At 41.4% G+C, this 19,488-nt stretch overlaps 1 protein-coding gene across 1 annotated transcript in view; it reads left to right on the top strand.

Moving 5' to 3' along the window:
- The window catches only part of Agbl1 (ATP/GTP binding protein like 1), a 912,025-nt gene that overhangs the window by 113,887 nt on the left and 778,650 nt on the right, over positions 1-19,488 (top strand). Inside the window, exons 7-9 of the mRNA XM_008852348.2 lie at positions 10,527-10,735; positions 17,476-17,641; positions 18,585-18,649. Of these exons, the coding sequence (XP_008850570.2) occupies positions 10,527-10,735; positions 17,476-17,641; positions 18,585-18,649 (440 nt within the window). The remainder of the gene's footprint in view (positions 1-10,526; positions 10,736-17,475; positions 17,642-18,584; positions 18,650-19,488) is intronic.

The raw sequence follows: 19,488 nt of genomic DNA, 5'->3' as shown, positions 1-19,488 counted from the left end.
CCAGGTAAGAATTTCCCAAGATAGTGTGTTACAGTAAGCAGTACAGCTGAAGATGACCTTTCTCCCTAGAAGAGTTGAAGGCCTCAAACCCTCTTGTACATATGTATCTTATTAAAACCAAGTGATTATTACCACTTAGACATCTAATATTCCCACAGAATCTAGTGTTGAAGCCTAGGTCCCAAGTTGATGGTGCTATATTGGAAGGTTTGGAAAACTTTATGAGGTAAGGCCTAGCTTGTAGAAGTTACTAGGGGCAGGTCTTTGCTAGGTATAGTTTACCTTTCCCTGTCCACTGTTTCTCTGCTTGCTGTGTAGATTTGTTCTACATATGCTCCCCATGATGTTTAGCCTATGTTAGACCATTTTGTTTTGGAACCACTCCTACTTTCTATGCCCCGCTTCTACTTTTTGGAATGGGAATTCTAACACTGTACCATTGTATACTGAGAATGTGTAACTTGCTTTTGATTTTGTAAGGATTCACATCTAAGAGATTACCTTGAATCTCAGGAGAGTTCGAACTTGAATATTGAGCAATATTGGAGCTCCTGAGACTTTGGTGACTCTTGTTGATGGACTAAATACATTTTATATTATGAGATAGGCATAGGCCTTTGAGGGTCATGGGTAAGATGTTATAGTTTCACTTGGAAATATCTCCACAGGCTTGTGTGCTGTAGTCTGGTTCCCAGGTGGTGTGCTGTTTTAGGAGGTTCTGAAAACTCAAGGGGCTGGGACCTAGCTGGAGGAAGAAGGTCACTTGAACTATTTCCTTGCAATTGTATTTTGTTCTAGTCCCCCTCCCCCTTTTCCCTGCTTACTACTAATGATGAGTTGAGGTGGTTTGCTTCAGCATATCTCCCTGTCTGAGGCTCATAGCAATGGAACAAGCCAACAAGGGACACAAATCTCACCAAAATCATGAGCCCAAATAATCTTTCCTAATTACAAGTTGTCTTTCAGCTGCGACAGAATTTTCACTGTGACAGAAATTCTGACTAACATGTTAGTTAAGGTTAAACACCTAGGAGTTATCAGTCAGGTTGACCTTAGCGGATTAACCAGTTTTTATAAAGACTTTATAGTAATGTGATAAAATGCAGGCATATTTTCCAGAGAGGAACTATAAAAGTCGACAATGTAAACATGACCTGTAAGGGGACATGGGATGAAATAGAGTGTGCTTCTCACTGTGTGCTTCTCAAGGTGGTCTAGTGTATCAATAGAGAATGATTCAGGACAGATAGATAGCAATAGATGACTGGCAGTGATTTGAGAAGTTAGAAATAACTATATTCTATAAGGATTAAAAAGTCATGATTACAAAATTTACTTATTTAAAAACTTTCCATTAAGTTATTCTTTTTTTAAAGCATTTTTAAAAAATATTTTATTTATTATTTTTATGTATATGTGTGTATTGCCTGCATGTAAGTAAGTGCACCCATGTCATGCGATGCCTGCAGAGGACAGAAGAGGCTGTTGGATCCCCTGGAACTGGCATTACAGACAGTTGTTAGCTGCCATGTGGGTGCTGGGATTCGAACCCAGGTCTCCTGCAAGAACAACCAGTGTTCTTAACTGCTGAGCCCTCTCTCCAGCCCCTCACTGGGTTATTCTTAGTGGTGAAAAGTATGCAAAGTTTGGATTTGTGAGAAAGGAATAGTGACCAGATAGTTTATGTCAGGTGCTGTGCTGTGCAGTTGGTTCTTACAATGGACTCCAGGCAAATGCCTTAGTTATCTTCATCTTTTTATTTTGGTTTACTATTTACTATCATGGAAATATAGGTCATAATAGCTAAGTGTCCTAATTCATTTTCTGTGGCTATATCAGAATACCTGATACTTGGTAAGTTACAAAGAATAGTAATCCTGTCTCTTATAATCCTAGACTTCTTGCCAAGTCTTCACAAGGAAGAAGGCAGAAGAGCAAGCTTGCAGAATGCCTGTTTGATACAACCTTCAGTCCCACTAAGGACCCAATTACCGATTAGTTGCCTTACTTCTTAGTACTATCACATTAGCAGTGCCTATCTTGTGGGGGAGGTGGGGAGGAGACATATTCAAACCACCATACTAAATAATGTAATCACGTTACATAGCTAGTAAATGGGAGAACCAATATTCAGATCAACAGCTATGGGACCCTGGGGCTCCTGTTCTTGGATGTGCTTTTCAAAAGGAATATATTCATATACTGAGCATTTGACATTTTGTTGTGCATAACAATGGAGGGAATGTTAGAATGATAAATAGTGCTGATCATGATGATGATGGTGATTATCATTGTGTGCCTGGCATTAAACTACCTACTTTATGGGTATTATTTCATTAAATGTTCTCAAATTAAGAATCATGAAGCCAGCCATTATTTGTTTTGCTTTTCAAATGAAAGGCTGAATGATAGGGCTATGAAATAACACACTCAGTGCTATACAGGTAGAATGTGCTGGAGCCCCGAGCTTGTTCAGGACTCCAGGTAGACAGATGACAGAAAGCTGAGGGTTCTGCATAGGGATCAGGACAAGCAAAGCAGGGAAGAGTACCTGTGGATGGCACAATAAATACAGAGGCCTATGATAACTTGTGTGCCTCACTCCTGGAATGTAGCTTTTAGCATCTAATGAGGTCCTGTGCTGCAGAGTCCATTTCTTCTGCTGAAAGACCTCATTTTACCTCATAAGGAATGATGCAGTTTCAGGTTATGGAAAATCAAGAACAGTAATGACTTTAGTTTTGCTGAATAAGAGGACAGAGTAGTGGGATGCTTGCAGATATACTAACTGGGGACTCCAGGCATTTCTTACTACCAGTTGCTATGGACTCTAAATTCCCTAGGAGAAAGTCAGTCCTTTGAACATTAAACCTTTCCAAGCTTTCCAGTTTAGAAGACAAATATCTTTATAAAGATGGTCTTGCTCACCAATGCCTTCAGGCGCTAGGGAGGTAATTCACTTTTGAAGGAGATGGGGTAAGACAAAAGGTGAGGTGGTTGCCATAACAACCTACATGCCTGCTTGCCCTGAGATTGACACAGAGTACACCGAAAGTCAATGGTCACTAGTTTGTAGCTCCAATTAAAGGGTTATGTCTTCCACTCGCTCTCCTAATTATTTATTTGTCTTGTAGAATATGTGGAGAATAAAAATATTAGAAAAGGGATGGAGAGATGGCTCAGCAGTTAAGAGCACTGGATGCTCTTTCAGAGGACCCATGTTCTATTCCCAGCACCCACATGACAGATAACATCTATCTGTAACTCCAGTTTCAGGGGATCCAACACCCTGTTCTGACCTCTGCAGGCACTGCACGATGTGGGTATACTTACATACATGCAGGCAATGCACCCATACATATAAAATAAAAATATAAAAAAACAGTGCTAGAAAAGACTGAATAAGCAAACACAAGTATCAGTGTTCCTCCCCTCACCTAAGTATCATTGATACCTTGGCAGAGTCCTTTCTAGTTTATTTAGTTTTGCCTTTTCATTTGAATGCAAAAATTCTACAACATTGGGTATCTCCACTAAAGGAAAACATTTGAGCTTCAATTAGAAATATTTCAGTAAAAATAAGGATATCGGACTGGAGAGATGGCTCAGTGTTTAAGAGCACCGGCTTCTCTTGCAGTAGACCTGGGTTTGATCCCAGCACCCATATGGTGGCTAATAACTGTCCACAACTCTAGTTCCAGGGGGGTTGGTGCCTTCTTCTGGCTTCCACAGGCATTGCACAGCATGGGTTCACTTACATACGTGTACGGAATATACTCATACACATAAAATAAAAATAATAAAAAAATATTAAAAAACAAACAGCTCGTTAAAAAATAAGGATATCAATAATGTAACAAAATAGAAAGTGGGAAGGAGATGAAGGAAAACTGACTGCAATAAAGCCAAGCAGATTGATCAGAGAATAATTCTGAGAGGGAAAACTTTGCCTGCCTGGGACCAGAGGAGATGGGTGCCTCCTCGCAGCCCAGGATCCAGAGGAGAACACGCCCTCCTTCACGACTCAAGGTTTTTATATTTTTCTCCCTTTGTGGAAGGAGGGGTTTGTGGCTGAGGTTGCATCATATTGTGCAGGTGCAGGGTGGGTTGCCCCATTATGAGGAGGGTCAGAGAGGACAGTTCAGCCATGCTGTATGGTCCTGGTGTGCCTTGTGATTGGGATTTAATCATACAAGAGAGGTCAGTGGAGGGGTGAGACATTGTCAGACATATCCTTCTAGGAAAGCCGCCAGGGAGTGGTGACCATATGAAAAATATGTGAGACCTAAGATTTCTCCATCAGATAGAATGCATTCAGACTGAGAAGTAGCTGAAAGTAAGGCCTTGAGGGAACGCAACTTGGGAAGACAAGTAGAATGTAATCAGGTAAACTGGGAGGAAATTTCCTACTGCCTAGGAATTTGACAAGGGAAAATGGGCCAGAGACCCTAAGCTACTGCTTAGAGTGGTCAACAGAACAAGAGACACTCAGAAAGCAGAAAGAGGCTTCAGAACTGCTGTCCATCTATGCATTCTACACCCATCTTTCAGTCAGTTTTAGTGAGGCCCATCTATCTCGGAAATAAATGTGTGTGTGTGTGTGTGTGTGTGTGTGTGTGTGTGTGTGTGTGTGTGTGTGTGTGTACACAGTAGGAATCTTTCCCAATTTAGGAAGAAGGCAGTTATACAACCAGACTACAGGAGGACTGGAAGCTTGGAACTTGGAAGAGGTGGAGGAGCTTGGAGCACCCAAACTCTGAGATCACCCAGAGTAGTATCTAAAAACTCGCATTCTCTCCTCAATGTCTTCACTGCTCTGAGAAGCAGTGTTTTCCTCTCAAACCTCCCAGAACTCTTCAGAGTTGCTGATCCTAGCTGTTCCCCACTTTTGCGCTTCTGAAGTTTGAAGAATCTCTACTTGTCAGGTGTTATATATGTATTGACTTGTGCAAAACTTCCCAAACCATTCTCAGAGAGAGATTGACTGATGTAGAGTCAGGGAAGAAGGGGGTTTAGATCCCTTGGATGTTAGTAAATTTGGCAGCTTCCTGGGGCTTAACAGCAAAATCATGAATGGAATCATTGAGATTTGATAAGGGATTTTTTTTCTCTCAGACAATTAAAGATTTCTTTTTTCTCCATTACCCACCTCTTCTTACCAAAAACGAATAATGGATGAAGGTCATTAGGATGATGCATTATCAGTCTCATAGCCTTGAAATAGATAGTGACAAGTCATCAGCATTATACTGCCCACAGGGCTCCTGTTTCCCATATTTTCCACTCTGACGCTTTTTCAGCAGGCTGTACTTTCCTTTAATACCTCCTAGTTAATCCTCAATTTTCTTTTAAACATCAGATATTAGACAGGTTGGAACTTCATTCAGGCAGTAAAGGACTCTACTACTGTGAGTCCAGGACCAGTCAAGGAGAGAAATTGTTTTGATACAAAAGAATGATTCATTAAAGGAAGCAATGAAGGAACTTTAAACCTTTTGCAAACATATCACCAGGCATAAGTCTCATCATTCTCAGTTCAGGGTCATGCTGTATGAAATGTTGCAAAAGAAGAAAACAAACTAAAATCAACTCCTCATATGGGTCAAACAAAAAAAATCTCAGGGGAATTGAGCAAAGCCCTGCAATTTAAAACTGTGATATAGAGGCAAAATCAAAGTTCCATTAATATTATGAGAAACCTCTCTGGAATACAGCGTTGAATTTCCATGTTGTTTTTTGCACTCACATGCACTTACATGGTCTTGTGGAAAAATATAACTCTAAGCTGTAATTCTGCTCCTCTGATTACAGCTCTGGGGCTCTCCCTCACATACTCTTGGCCAGAAGCATATCTTGTCTTATAAACCAGAGTGAATGGTGTGCACAGTGGAACCATGCAGCTCTGAGAGAAGAGCTGTAGGATTTGAACATCTGTGACTGAGAAGCAGCTGTCTAGAGCCCTACAGTATACCTCATTTGGTTTGTAGGACCTCTGGCATGGGTTTGATGTATCTATACTCATCCACCCACTGTGTAGCCTGGGGAAGTAAATCTAAAGAATAGCATAGATTAACTGTTGAAAAAGGTATCTTGGATTGTTCTTGACCTTGTGTTTCTTCAAAGGAAATTTACACCTTATCATGGTAATTGGTTCCATATGCTGGATTCTCCCTGGAGATATCCACCAGGAAAATAGAGCAGATACAGAGAAACCGGTGTAGAAAAGAAAATGGGAATCCTGAGAGGTCTGCTAAACTTGCATCAGATGTAATGAGGCACCACAGGTTAGCCCTACTGTGTAGACCTGCAGCCCTGGTCTGCAAATTATCAGCACAGTCTACTCTCCTCCCACAGCCCATCTTAGTATTGAATAGTTTTCGTGTGAGGAATTCTTTAGCGGTTCTGAGCTCAGCTGTTCTGTTTTCATTTCTTTTTGATTTGGTCTTATAATTCATTTGTCTAGAGGAACCATAAACTAAGACAGTCATTCTTAGGAGAGTGCTGACCAAGGGTGAGGTTTGGTTTGGTGTGTCAGTAAGGTGACATGGTGGATGCAGCATGACCCCATAGGTGCCAAACTGAAGTCTGGAAGCAGCAGGAAGCTCAATGAGTGATGAGAAAAGAGGATACGAGGGACCACATCTTTGCTAAGGGCCGTGGTCCATTTAAAGGCTTTCCCACAGAGGTTCTTGATTGGTCCCTTTAAAGGACCATGTAGGGAAGGGAACTTATTTCCATGGATCTGACACTGCCCATTAAAATTCATTTTAGCTGGCAGCTGGGTGATGTGCTTGTTTGGGGTCCAAGGGTCACTAAGGCAGGGGTGGTGAGGTATGATGGGGTTTCAAACTTAAAGGCAGAACTAAAAGTGGATACTGTGGCAGCAACTGTATTAAATCTGTTGTGCCTTGCTTATCTATTAACTGGCTTCTTTTCTCTAGGAAAAATACCTGTACCATCTCCTACATGTACCAGCCCTTCAGATATATCTCACTTGGTCTTTTTCTTCTTGTAGAGATTCAGGGAAGAAGAATGGGAATCTGATGGAATCTTCCTTTCCTGTTTTCTTCTCTCTGTCCCTTCTTCTCCACCCCCCACCCGCATATTCCCTTTTATCCATTTCCGTTTTTCCGAGAATAACTTATTGACATGTCAGGTCTCCAATTGTGAATTTCCTAAAAAACTAGGATATTTTCTTATATAACATTAGTTTAGCAAAATCTGAAAATAATCTGTTGTGTAACTTTTCCTGGGGAGTTGAGAACACATGTCTATTCATCTCATATAGGGCTTGACAGACAAAAAGAATTGAGTCCTCTCAAGTTTGTTAGTGAACCAATGAAGGTTTTTTGGGGATTCCTTACAGGAACATGAGTGGCAGGTTACCTATAAAGACATGCGTAACTCAGACAACTGTGTCACCAAAAAATGCCATTCCTGAATGAGTGATGAATCACAAATGCTGCATTACTGGGACTCCCTACACAGCTTGCAGGCAGCTGTTCTGCTGAACAGTGTCCTCTCCAAATAAATTACTTAATATTTTATAACTTTGTGGAGGGGGAAGGTCTTGTGAGTCTCGTAAGTTTTGTGAGCTTCCTGAGCCTTGGAAAGAGGTGTTCTCTGAGCTTTGGAGGGGTTGGTATAGATGTCTGATTATCTTCACCCATTTCTGTCTGAGTGTTGGGATACTGTGCCTCAGTAACAGTCACTGATTCTCAGCAGTTACAGGTTATGAATCTCCACAGTAACCACTGCCTGCTGCAAAAGTTTCCCTCCTTCAGGGCTGGAGAGATGGCTCAGTGGTTAAGAACATTGGCTGTTCTTACAGGAGACCTGGGTTCAAATCTCAGCACCCACATAGCAGCTAACAACTGTCCATAACTCTAGTTCTGGGGGATCTGACAGTGTCTTCTGATCTCCGCAGGTATTATATGACACAGATGCACTTATGTACATGCAGGCAATACACACATACACATAAAAATAAATATTTTTAAAAACATTTCCCTCCACAACTGAAGCTTGACAACAGCAGTAATCTATGGACATTTAGAACTGGGTGACATTTAGAAGGCAATTTGAGAGCTGGCTCCCTGGGTCTGGCAGGCTCCAGGCCAGCACCTGTTGCCTTTGTATTAGCTACACTTGATTGCTAAAAGGACCCAGACTTGGGGAGCAATCCCCATTCTCAGTATATTTTCTGGAAATGGGGGAAATGTATACAGCATATATCTCATAAACATGACCGAAATGCCAGTCTGAAGCCTGCAAGTCTGTCTGAGCTTTTCTTATCTTGGGAAGATTTTGTCCCACTGTAGGACTCAGCAGAGCAGCTGAAGTCCCATACCAGTCCTAAGATCCCTGCTGATTTGACTTCTTTCTTAACTCTTGGTTGAACACAGTCTTGCCTGGCCCACTGAACTGGGCATCAAATACCACCTCTTGTCTAATTCTTTCAATAATTCTTACCTTTCCTCTCTTGTCTTCCCATCTATGATATTCATTGAATGATAATTAAGTATCCCTAATGGCTTATAGAAACCAGTCCACCTATTTCCCTTGTATCCCCTCAGATTATGCAGCCTTTGTTTCAAGGAGGAATGAGCGGTTATATTACTCAGTTTCTCCACTTGGACAGTACTCAGAGTGATTCTGTCCACCACCAGGTCTCTCAGCTTCACATGACTGCGAGGAACTCTTTTATTGCTTGTTGAAGAGTCTTCTCAATTTTTCTCTGAGTATCATGGCTTCTACTTTTAAACCCTCATCTGCATGTAGAACTAGTAATTTCCCTTTCTCTGTATTACAGGTTGGACCTAAAAGATGTCTTCTATCTCTGTACTCACTGATTCTTCTCATGGATTCCAACTTTTGGGATCCCAGGAAGAGCTCTTTAGCACAGATCTAAGTTGCACTCTCTCTCTCTCTCCTATGTCCCATCAGCTATAATAAATAGCAAGTCAATACTTCCATCTCATTCTGTTTTTCACTCTTCCTGCTAGTGCTGAGGTCAGCATCAGCATCCCCTTTACTGTTGTAGTTCCTCGCTTATATGGATAACTTCTTTCTAGGCAGACAGTTCAGCTTCAGATACATGACTTAGCACCCAAAGAAGGGGCCACAAGCTGCCACCATAACCTTTCTGTGATCCCTTCCCATGCATGCTACTTTCATGGATTGTAATGTCTTCCCATCAGCCATATGGGGGCATCCTCAAACCCATGGTAGACTAAGGAGATCACTACCTCATGTCATCTGATGGAAGACAGCCACCCTGTGATTCCCTCCAAGCACACTCATCCCTCAGCATCAGTTGCATATTTTATCTTCCATAGCAGGGGCCACAAAACAGCCACCACATCAAGGAGCCACACCCTCCCATACTAGATGAGGAATGGTAGCTATATTGGACTTATCCCTGTAGATATTCCACCTCAGATATCAGACCTGGTTGCATGTCTTACCACCCATAGCAGAGGCCATTCAATCACATCTTCTAGACTTATATATGGTCCTGTTGGTCACTGTTTGGAGGCTGGTTGCACTCAGTGACTATTCCTGCGGAGACATAAAGGAACACCTATTTCATCACAGGTAGGGTACTGATTGATGACAGACCAAAGAAAAGATAATACTCAGGTCTTTCCTGGTGAAACAATGAGTTCGTTGGGGTTACTTTGTAGATGTGTAGGTGGAGGGTTACTTACAGGAAAATGACTCACTCAGGCAGCTGCATCAGTAAAGAGCCCACCCCAGCAGCATGAGTGATGACTCACGAAAACTATCACAGCAATTTCCTATGTAATTTTAGGTGCTGCTCTACTAAAGTCTCTCCTCTCTCAAAGCAAGTAAGGAGTATAGAACTGTGGGGAGGGGTCTTATGAATCTTGTGAATCTTGTGAGCTTCATGAGCTTCCTGAATCTGGTAAGCCCGCCTCCAGAAAGGAAAGAAATCTTTCTGTTTGAAGGAAATAGCTATATTACATAAACACTGATACAAAACTATTAGCTAATCTGCAGGTCTTATTCAAACTATAATCATCGCCTCACTGATGCCTTTTCTAGCAAAAGGAAAACCGTTTTCTGGCCCATTATCTAAGTTATAATTATGTATTATTCTTGGGTCTCCTTAATATCCTTTAGTCCAATTTCAAGTCCTTTTTTTTTCTTTTTATGATTTTGCCATTTATGAAGAGTATAGGTCACACATCTTGTTGTATGTCCCTCCCAGTGAGTTGGCTGACTTTCCTAAGGCTGTGGTTAAAGTTGTGTGTTTGGGGCAGGAATACCAAAGAAGTGATGATGAGTCCTTCTCGGTACATCATTTCTAAGGGGGCTGTTGCAATCTCATGTCCCATTACTGATGATGTTGATGTTGATCATTTTGTTAAGGTGACATCTGACAGTTTGTAAACTAAATAGGTATTCACTTTATAATATCATTTGGGAGACTCATTGGGACAGTCTCAGGCAGTATGCCCCAGGGAGCTCTAACTGACATGGCCTTTTCCCTTTGTCTTCAGAGTCTAACTGCCGCAGGGCAGTGAACAGAGGCTATGTCTCCAGCTTGCTAAGGCTGCATCAGGACTGGCACAGACACGACATGGCCAACACCTACTTGCTGATCCGCCGGGAGCTCTTGCTCTGCCTCAGGCACATCGTCACCCTCCGGTCTGGCAGGGAGGCCTTCCTGGCGGCCCAGGGCCTGGAGACTCTCTTCAGCATTGCACAGGTAGTCAGCATGGGGATTCCCTCAGTAGGTGGTTGGCATCTGGTTGATCCCTGAAAGCTGTAGCTTGGGAATTATCCTAAACAGAGCAGGGAAAACTTAAAAATCGAAACCATGGTTCTTGTTTCAATCTGGCAGATGTTCTGGATTCAAATCACTGTTCATTCATCACTCCTGTGCTCATTCATTTAGTCAATCAGTATGTGTTCGTAGTGGGTGTACTACTAGAGATGCCAAAGAGCAGAGTGATTGAGAGAACAGACTCCACAACGACACACCTGGATGGAGATCCCCGTAACAGCTGTGAAACTTTCAAACCATTCTCTACCTTTCTAAGCATCAGTTCTGCTTCTTCAAAGGAAATAAAGTGGAAATAACCGTATATACACATACAACAGTACAACACACCAAAAAAGTGAAATTAACACCTAGATTATTTTCTAAACTAAGTAAGTACTTTGTGTTCATTCACGTGCTCAGCATATTTTAATAGGTTGTTTTTTTAGTGTAAGAAGTCATTGGACTAATTAGTACCAGGAATCCATGGTGAGTACACAGACAAGACTTTCGATCTTATGGTCATAGCAGGAGACAGGCATTAAATAAGCAAACATCCAATAAGAAAGATTTCACGGTGCTCTGTGAAATCCATAAAGTAAGGGAGACTCCTACATGTAGAGGAAAGTCTGGTCATTTAAAGATGTCAAGTCCTGTCTCAGTAGGTCATACCCGAATTGAGACCTGAATAAATTTCGAGCTAGTCATACCAACTTTAAGGAGAAGAACATCCCAGGCAAAGGGAATAACATCTGTTTGGGCTGGTACCTTTCTGTACCAGGTGGGGTATGTGAAACATTGGTTTCAACCCAAGTAACAAATTCCTTAGCTACATTTGACTAGGGGTCACTTGAACACCTTCCTAGCTCGTGCTACAAGTACCCCAAATATCCATCACAGCTCACTTTCACATGCATCATGCTCCTTCTTGTTTTCCTAGTTGTCAGCCTCTGGTGCTCACTGCTCCTTTCTGAGCACTGTCTAATTTTTCTCTGAGTACACCCAAAGGGGATGAAGCAGCCAGTGCATGCTATTTTCCAACCATAGTGTCAAGTAGACTTCTATTTTTTTAAAAAAAATAGCTTTCCCCTCCAAACAAGAACACGATGCTATGTTGCAAACCAGTATTTAATTTTCTGTCTGCTCTCACCTCTGTCTGGGTTTTTCTCTGTCATTGCCACATTTAGAGCTTCTTGGTCACGAAATAACTGCATTTTTCATTCCCTTTTTTCTGGATGAAGCAGTGCTTTGAATTTTTGTAAGTTTCTTTATGCTTTGTAACCTTGTGGTCCTCTAAGTCTCTAATCTCTCTCAGTACTTGTTCCTTCTAAAATTCTCCCTGGATTGCTGATGCCAGACACTCCCATTCTGGCCTGTGTGCTCCACCAGGTTCTGTCCTCTGAATTACTGGTCGTTTCTCTTTTCTGTACTAAAAATATCTAAAAGGGAAATAAAGGAAGAAGATGGTGATTTCAGAGTTGCATATCTACAGCAGAAATCGAGTGAAGAGTATATACTCAGTGAAGCCTGGGCATTTGAGGGGCTGCAGGCTTAATTGCAGGATTTCAGAAACAAGTCCTTAGCAGGTCACTGAAGACTTAATTGCTGTATTTGCCAAATTCACAGAATGCTCCCAACCTCCAATTACTGTTGCGACTGGAAGCTATATGTGTATGAAGGCAGAATATGCATTTTTTAAAAAATCACTATTTTTAAAAAAATTTTTAATAACTGCAAGATTAGAAGAAGCATTTCACTACAGCTTTAACATATTCAGTAACACACTCCAGAGCAAGAGTACATCTCTTTCACAAGTGGCTGTAAGTTTCTAGGTTCACAGTTGAATTAATACATTTATACAATATTGAACTCAGTATAAGTCCTGTCAGACATAAAATTGAATGAGTTTTTAACCTTTAAAAAAGATCCAAGTGCAACGGATTATGAATAGTAATAATCAGATGCATACAGACTAGAGATGCATGCACCAACATCTCAGTGTTAGTAGCAAAAACAATGAGTCTTTCTGCAAGGAACAATATATTCTAAAATGAAGATCTTTTGTGGGGACCTAAAGGAAACACCTTGCATAGGTCCGAAAGGAAGTTACTGGGGGTGCAGCCTTGCTTGCTTTGAAAGTCTGAAGAATACTTTGCACTGCCAGGAAGTGCATGATCAGCGAGTTACCATCCTTAAGATACACTTTGGGGGGGGGGGAGTGCCAAGTGCCTTTATAAGCTTTGGAACACTTGCAATAAATGAGTCCCTGCTTGACTAAGACTCCCCGTTGTGTCTGAGTGTCCCTGGGTAATGGGGGCGGCGTGGGCTAGCGAACGGCGTGCTTACTCATCCCCAATCCTCACCTTGCCGTGGGTCACGGGTTCGAGTCCCTGGCAATCTTTTTTAAAGAATATGCATTTTATAACAAGGTTTCTCTAGCCCATTATGTAATCTCTCTTTAGTATTATATGAAAATGTAACCCAGGAGTAACACTGAGCAAATTTGCCTTGAACATTGCTCCCCATTTCTCTTTTAGTCTTTAAAAAATGTAATATATCCTATTATAGGCTATTATCATTACATGTGCAAAAATCTGGCATCTGACTTTTTGGGGGGCGGCAGGGAAGGATCCTTTCAGGTGCAAGATATGCTATCTTAGCTTAGACGCCAAATGCCCCTTTACTCTCCACTGGCAGAATCATAGCCAGTGTTGAATGCCCTCCCAGACTGGGGCTGAGTACTGAGCTGAGCACAGATACCCTTACAGCTGTGTGAGAGTTTGAGCTGCCCATAATCTCTCCTCTTGTGTCTGCAAGAGAAGCTATGGAAGCCACTGGATAGTCAACTCAGGAGCCTGGGATCTGGTGATGTTGTTTTCAGTCTCTATCTACAGATGATGATGGTAGTGGTGATGGTGATGATGATGATGATGATGGAGGTGGTGGTGCTGTTGCTGTAATGACAGTGATTGCAGTAATAACTAAACAATCAGCAGAAGATGGTAGAAGAGGAAGGAGGAGGAAGAGGAAGAGAAGGAAGAAGGAGGAGGAGGAAGAGGAGAAGGAGGAGGAGGAGAATTGTTTGGTATTGAGTGCTTACTATGGTTCAAAGCTCACTTGGTGATTTATACAGACTCTAATTTTGAAACTTTAGAAAAGCTTTTGAGGTCGGCTCTCTTATCACCCTCATTTACAAATGAGACCAAAGTACAACAGTGTTAAGAATGTCTCCACGTTTGCAAAGCTGGTGTATGTTGGAGGCAGGCTTTGAATCCTGTGAACTGTGATATCTTTTATTTGCTGTACTGGCAGTTCCCCACTTATGTTCACAGATACATTAGAGAGACAGGACGGATGTGGGGCTGTCTTGGGTCAGATCATAGCTCTTCTAATCTGAGACCTAAATGACGGTAAAGAAACATGCAGACATGGGAAATGGAGGTTCCAGGGAGAGAAAAATAACAGCAGTGAAGGCCTTTGAGTACAGTTATAGAGTGGTGGCCGAGCTTCAGAGAGGGAAACCGTCATTGGCAACAGGCCTGTGAATGAAGAGGGAAGACCTGAAAGGAAGCTCGAGACATACAGAGACAGCATATGGTTCAGAGACACCTGAACCATGGTGAGGAGTCTGGGTTATTGCCATCAAATCTGAAGCATGGGGAAGAGAGAGAGGAGAGAGGAGAGAGAGAGAGAGAGAGAGAGAGAGAGAGAGAGAGAGACAGGAGAGAGGAGAGAGACAGGAGAGAGACAGGAGAGAGACAGGAGAGAGACAGGAGAGGAGAGAGACAGAGACAGAGAGAGAAGAGAGAGAGGAGAGAGAAGAGAGAGGAGAGAGACAGAGAGAAAGGAGAGAAAGAAGAGACAGAGACAGAGAGAGGAGAGAAAGAGGAGAGAGGAGAGAGAGGAGAGAGACAGAGAGAGAGGAGAGAGAGAGGAGAGAGAGAGAGACAGAGACACAGAGAGAAACTTTTCTAGGGCATGAGGAAATTTTGTATTTTATTTCCACCAAGTTCAGAGCAGTGGAGGGGCCTTGCAGGACCCATGCCTCATATAAAATTTGTCTTCTTAACTGTGTGCAGTTTGGTGGAGTCAAGGATACTGTCACACAGTTGTCACTGCTACACATTCGGCTCCAGAATGGTTTTCATCTTGCAAAAGTGAGGCTTTTCCCATTAAACTGATTTGTGCTGTTAAAAGACTTTTCTTGGGCGGGAAATGATCAGAGGGCATAAGGCGAAGGAAGGAGAGTTGAGGAAAAAGGAAGAATTAGGAGGGAGATACCAATGGCATTGACCATTTAGAAAGAAAACTAGAAGCTCAGGACTTTGGACTCTTAGGGTCCTTTTCCACTAAGACATCTCACTTTGTCATTGGGAGTTTTATTACCAGGGTGATGTCCTGAGTAACAGTGGCCTTTTAAGATTTTCTGAACCTGGCAATGCCTTCTGACATAGCACTCCAGCCTGGCACCTGGTTCATTGTTACCTGGGACATAGTAACAAGAGAATCTGGAGATTTTTTTATTTCCTTGGAAACAAGAACCATCTTTAAATTAATAAATATTTTCCCCCAAATATAAATGGGTACCAAATATAGCATTTTCCCTGTTTCCCTAATGCCTTCACTCCCATGCCCCAAATTGAGTTCATGACACAACCCAAGCTTTCAGGATACATGAACGTGCATCTATCCCTCCATTCATTTCTCACCTGGACCATCTCACACAAAGGTAAAAAAAAAATGCCAGCAATCATCATCAATGACAATGTGGATGACAATCACAGCTGGATCTGGCTTCTCAAATGTTGGCATTTTTACAACTTTTTTGGCTTAGACTTGGCTCTGTTCTCCCCAAGGCTGAAGTACAGAATGTGATCTCTGATCTGCATCTACTTTTCCTTTCTTCTTTCTCGTCTTCACTCCACTTTCACTTTGACCAATGCTAATAACTTTCAACAAATAACTTGAGGCCGTTTACCAGGCCAAAGGGATGAAATAGCCTCAACTCATTCATTTTCCACTGGGAGTGTTTCCCACTGTGTCCTCAGAGATACGTGATTGGTACCATTTGAGCTCAATAAAGAAAAAAATGGCATTCTTGATTGCATTAAGACATTTCTGTTTTGAGAGTTGGCTCACATATTTTGGAGTCTGTTTTTTGTATGTGGAGAGGTGTCTGGGGATTGAATGTAGGCTTTATATATGTCAGGAAAGCACTTGAACAGTTAAGTACACTGCAAGACCTCATGGCAAATTGTTTTTGTGTGGGTTTGTGTATGTGTGTGCACATGTGTGTGGAAGTTGACACCTGGCACCCTCCTCATTTGCTTACTTCTTTCGAGACAGGTCTCTCATGAAGATGCACTGATTTGGCTAGGTGACTATCCAGCAAGCCCATGGCTCTTTCTGTCTCTGACTCCCCAGTGCTGGAATTATAGGTGTATTCTGCTGTGCTTTGCTTTTTTAAAAAAATGTGGTCACAAGAGGATCACATTAAGATCCTCATGCTTGGGACTGGAGAGATGGATAAGCAGTTAAGACCTCTGCTCTTGCAGAGGTCCTGGGTTTGATTCCCATCACACACATGGCGGCTAACAAGGCCATGTTCGTCTATGTTGCTCCAGCTCCAGGGTTACATAACAACTTCTTCTGACTTCCACAGGCACTGCATGACACCAGTGCACTTACACACATGAAAGCAATACACTCATACACTAATAATAATAAATAAATTTTTAAAAGTCCTCATGTTTGTGCAGCATGCACTTTAATTGACAGAACTGTCTCCCCAGCCCATTAAAATTTTATTAAGTTTTTTTTTCCTTTACTTTCAATATGGGCTTGGAGTTACCACAGTGGGGACAGCACCACCACCCAAACCCTGTGTTCAGCAACTCACCATATCTACCGTTAGGACTTCTTGGCATCAGAATGTTCTGCAGTCTCAGACTGAGTTTCACCCTGGACACATTTTGATATCAAGTTCAATACACAAAACATTTTCTAAGATGCTGGAGAAAATGTGTTTTTGCCAAAGAGTTACCAACCTATACCCAACTCTTTCTCAATTTAGTAAACTTGTTCTTACATTTTTCATAGTGTCTGAAAAGAAGGGTCTTGTCATGTTCTATCACTATCAAAGTGTTACATCTGCAAACCCAATTTCTCTTTGCTTTGGGCATGTACCATGAGGGATCAACAGTGTGCGCTTTGAGACAAGTGTGCTAATTTAGGCACATGGAATTCACGTATACTCTCCTTTTGATTTCTTATTTTATCTTTTATCCTTTATATCTGTCTCTTCAGATAATAGCTGAAGGGAAAAGCAAGACTTTTGTCCATTCAGGCACTCGTTCCCTAACTTAGGCAATAATTCACAGTGACTCAGGGGTGGCTGAAGGAAGGTACCAATTTTCTTTCCCCAGCTGTCCCAGAGAGAGTCTTGTATCAGGTGCAGCATCCCTTGGAATAAGTTCAAACCTCTTTTCAGACCGAATTTATTCAAATACCATATGATCAACAAAATAGAAGAAAAAATGAAAATTCTAAATAGAGTCAATTCTCCATAGAATGTTCAAACTCAACATTCTATAGTAAGACTGTTTACTGTCCATGTAGACTGTATGTATTTCATGATCTGAAGCAATGTTTCAATAAGGAGCTGCTATAATATTTCCTCTGCTCAGAACCACCTGGACAACAAGAGCATGGAACCTGTCATCTCTGCCGTGTTTCAGATCCTCAGGCAATGCTACCCTGAGAGTCCACTTCCTCTGGTCACAACCAGCAGTGCCTATACATTTCCAGCCTCTGGGAACATCAACTTGGCACCTCCATATGCTCTTACTGAAGGTAACATAAGTAGGCATCTGTAAACTTTAAGATAATATGAGTGTTTGTGTTTCACAACATGTCAGAGGAATGGGGATAAGAGTAGAAGCAGTTGTTTGATGGTCATCCAAGATCTTCTAATTAGCTTATTAGAGACATGTATGAGAGAGTTGTTCCTTTTCATAAACAGGGTGAACAAGCATCAAGATTACTTATTTTGTTCCTAATTATTAACAATTGCCACTTTGCCTGCCAGCTACTGAATGCCTGTACAGTCATTTTGACTAATTAAGAAAAAAAAAGTCTCCCTACAATTCTGTGACCCAGTCTCTTTACTGTTCTGGATAGCAGTAGAAATGATTTGCCCTATGGCCAAAACTGAAATGAAACTTTCATTATTTAAAACCCCATGCTGCACATATTAGAATATCTGAAAACATGATTCAGTCTCTAGGAAGATCTTAAGGTCAGAAGATTCTAGTGCATTTTAAACCCAGCTTCCTTCCATGGAACAGATTTTCCATGGTTGGAATGTTACTACATGGCACCGAATACTTTCTGAATTCACTGCGTGAATAAGTTCTGTCACTTAAAAATTAAGGACTTAATCAAGGCGAAACCTAAGTTAAAATGAATTTAGTGTATATATGGCCTCTAAACTTTGACAATGGTAGTTGGATCAGTACTTCGAAACTGAATAGGAGAAACACTTGAGTGGTATATATTTATCCTTTTTTGCTCTTCATTTTGCATTATGTGTGGGATAGCAGTTTAGGTGTCATGGCATCCTATCCTATGTACATAGCACTTACACATACCAATGTGCATCTGAATGTGTTGGCCTACTATGCACTTGCTTAATGATGGGTCCTTTATTCGTAAGAAGTATAAACCACTATGTGATGAGGGTTTAAATTTCAGACAATGAGCATCCTCATTCATTCACCTGCCTTTTCCCACCCAGAGTATTTTGAAGATGATGGTGACGAAGAGGTGGACAAAGATTCAGATTTGGAAGATGTGAAAGACGTAGGTATACTGGCTCCTGCTTGTAATCATTTCCATATTGACACTGTGCAAAAGAAAATATTTCTTCCTATGTTTACTGAAGCCCAGAACTTACTTTAGTACTAACACTCCAATGATAGCAATGTTTGGAAATGACAGCTATAGTTATTGATCACCCAGCTTTCATTTTCGTCTTTGTAGGTCTAGTACATTTTCTCCTTGCAAAATCAGAACTATTGATTATGAAGATACAAATATCTTGTTAAGATGAACCTAACATAGATACTGCTTAGGGTTTGTGTGCATAGAAAGACTTTTAAGAAAAAAAACTGTCTACTTGATCTCACCTGCCTTCGTAAGTCAGTTTTCTTATCATTTGGTATTCTGCACAGGGCTGCAGCCCCATGCATTCCCATTTATACCATATGAATAATTCTTCCTTTAGTTGCAAAGTATGTAGTCTGTCCAAAAGAGAAGTGGTGTTCTTTGTTCCTTACCCTGCAATAGCCTCTGAAAGAGAGGTCTACAAGCTTTCTATAAAAGCTGATAATAATTATTTTAGGCTCTGCGAACCATATATTCTTTGTTACAACCACTCAAGTTGCCACTGTAGCCACAAAAGCAGACATCTACAATGTGTGAATGAATGGGTATAGCCATTTTCCAGTAAAGGTCATAGTTTATTGACTCATTTTCTGCTATTGGTGTTCCAAACTTTAGCAATGTTTGTATAGTGACTGGGTACTTCTTGTTTGAGGGAGCATTCCTGTGTATTATGGGACTCTTGGCAACATCTCTGATGGTTACTCATTAGACACCAGGATACCAGTAACATCCATCTCCTTTGCTCCTCAGACATG

This window comes from Nannospalax galili, unplaced genomic scaffold (genome assembly GCF_000622305.1).
Source record: "Nannospalax galili isolate Female #2095 unplaced genomic scaffold, S.galili_v1.0 scaffold63, whole genome shotgun sequence".
Taxonomy (NCBI): domain Eukaryota; kingdom Metazoa; phylum Chordata; class Mammalia; order Rodentia; family Spalacidae; genus Nannospalax; species Nannospalax galili.
This window is presented reverse-complemented; position numbering and strand designations above follow the sequence as displayed.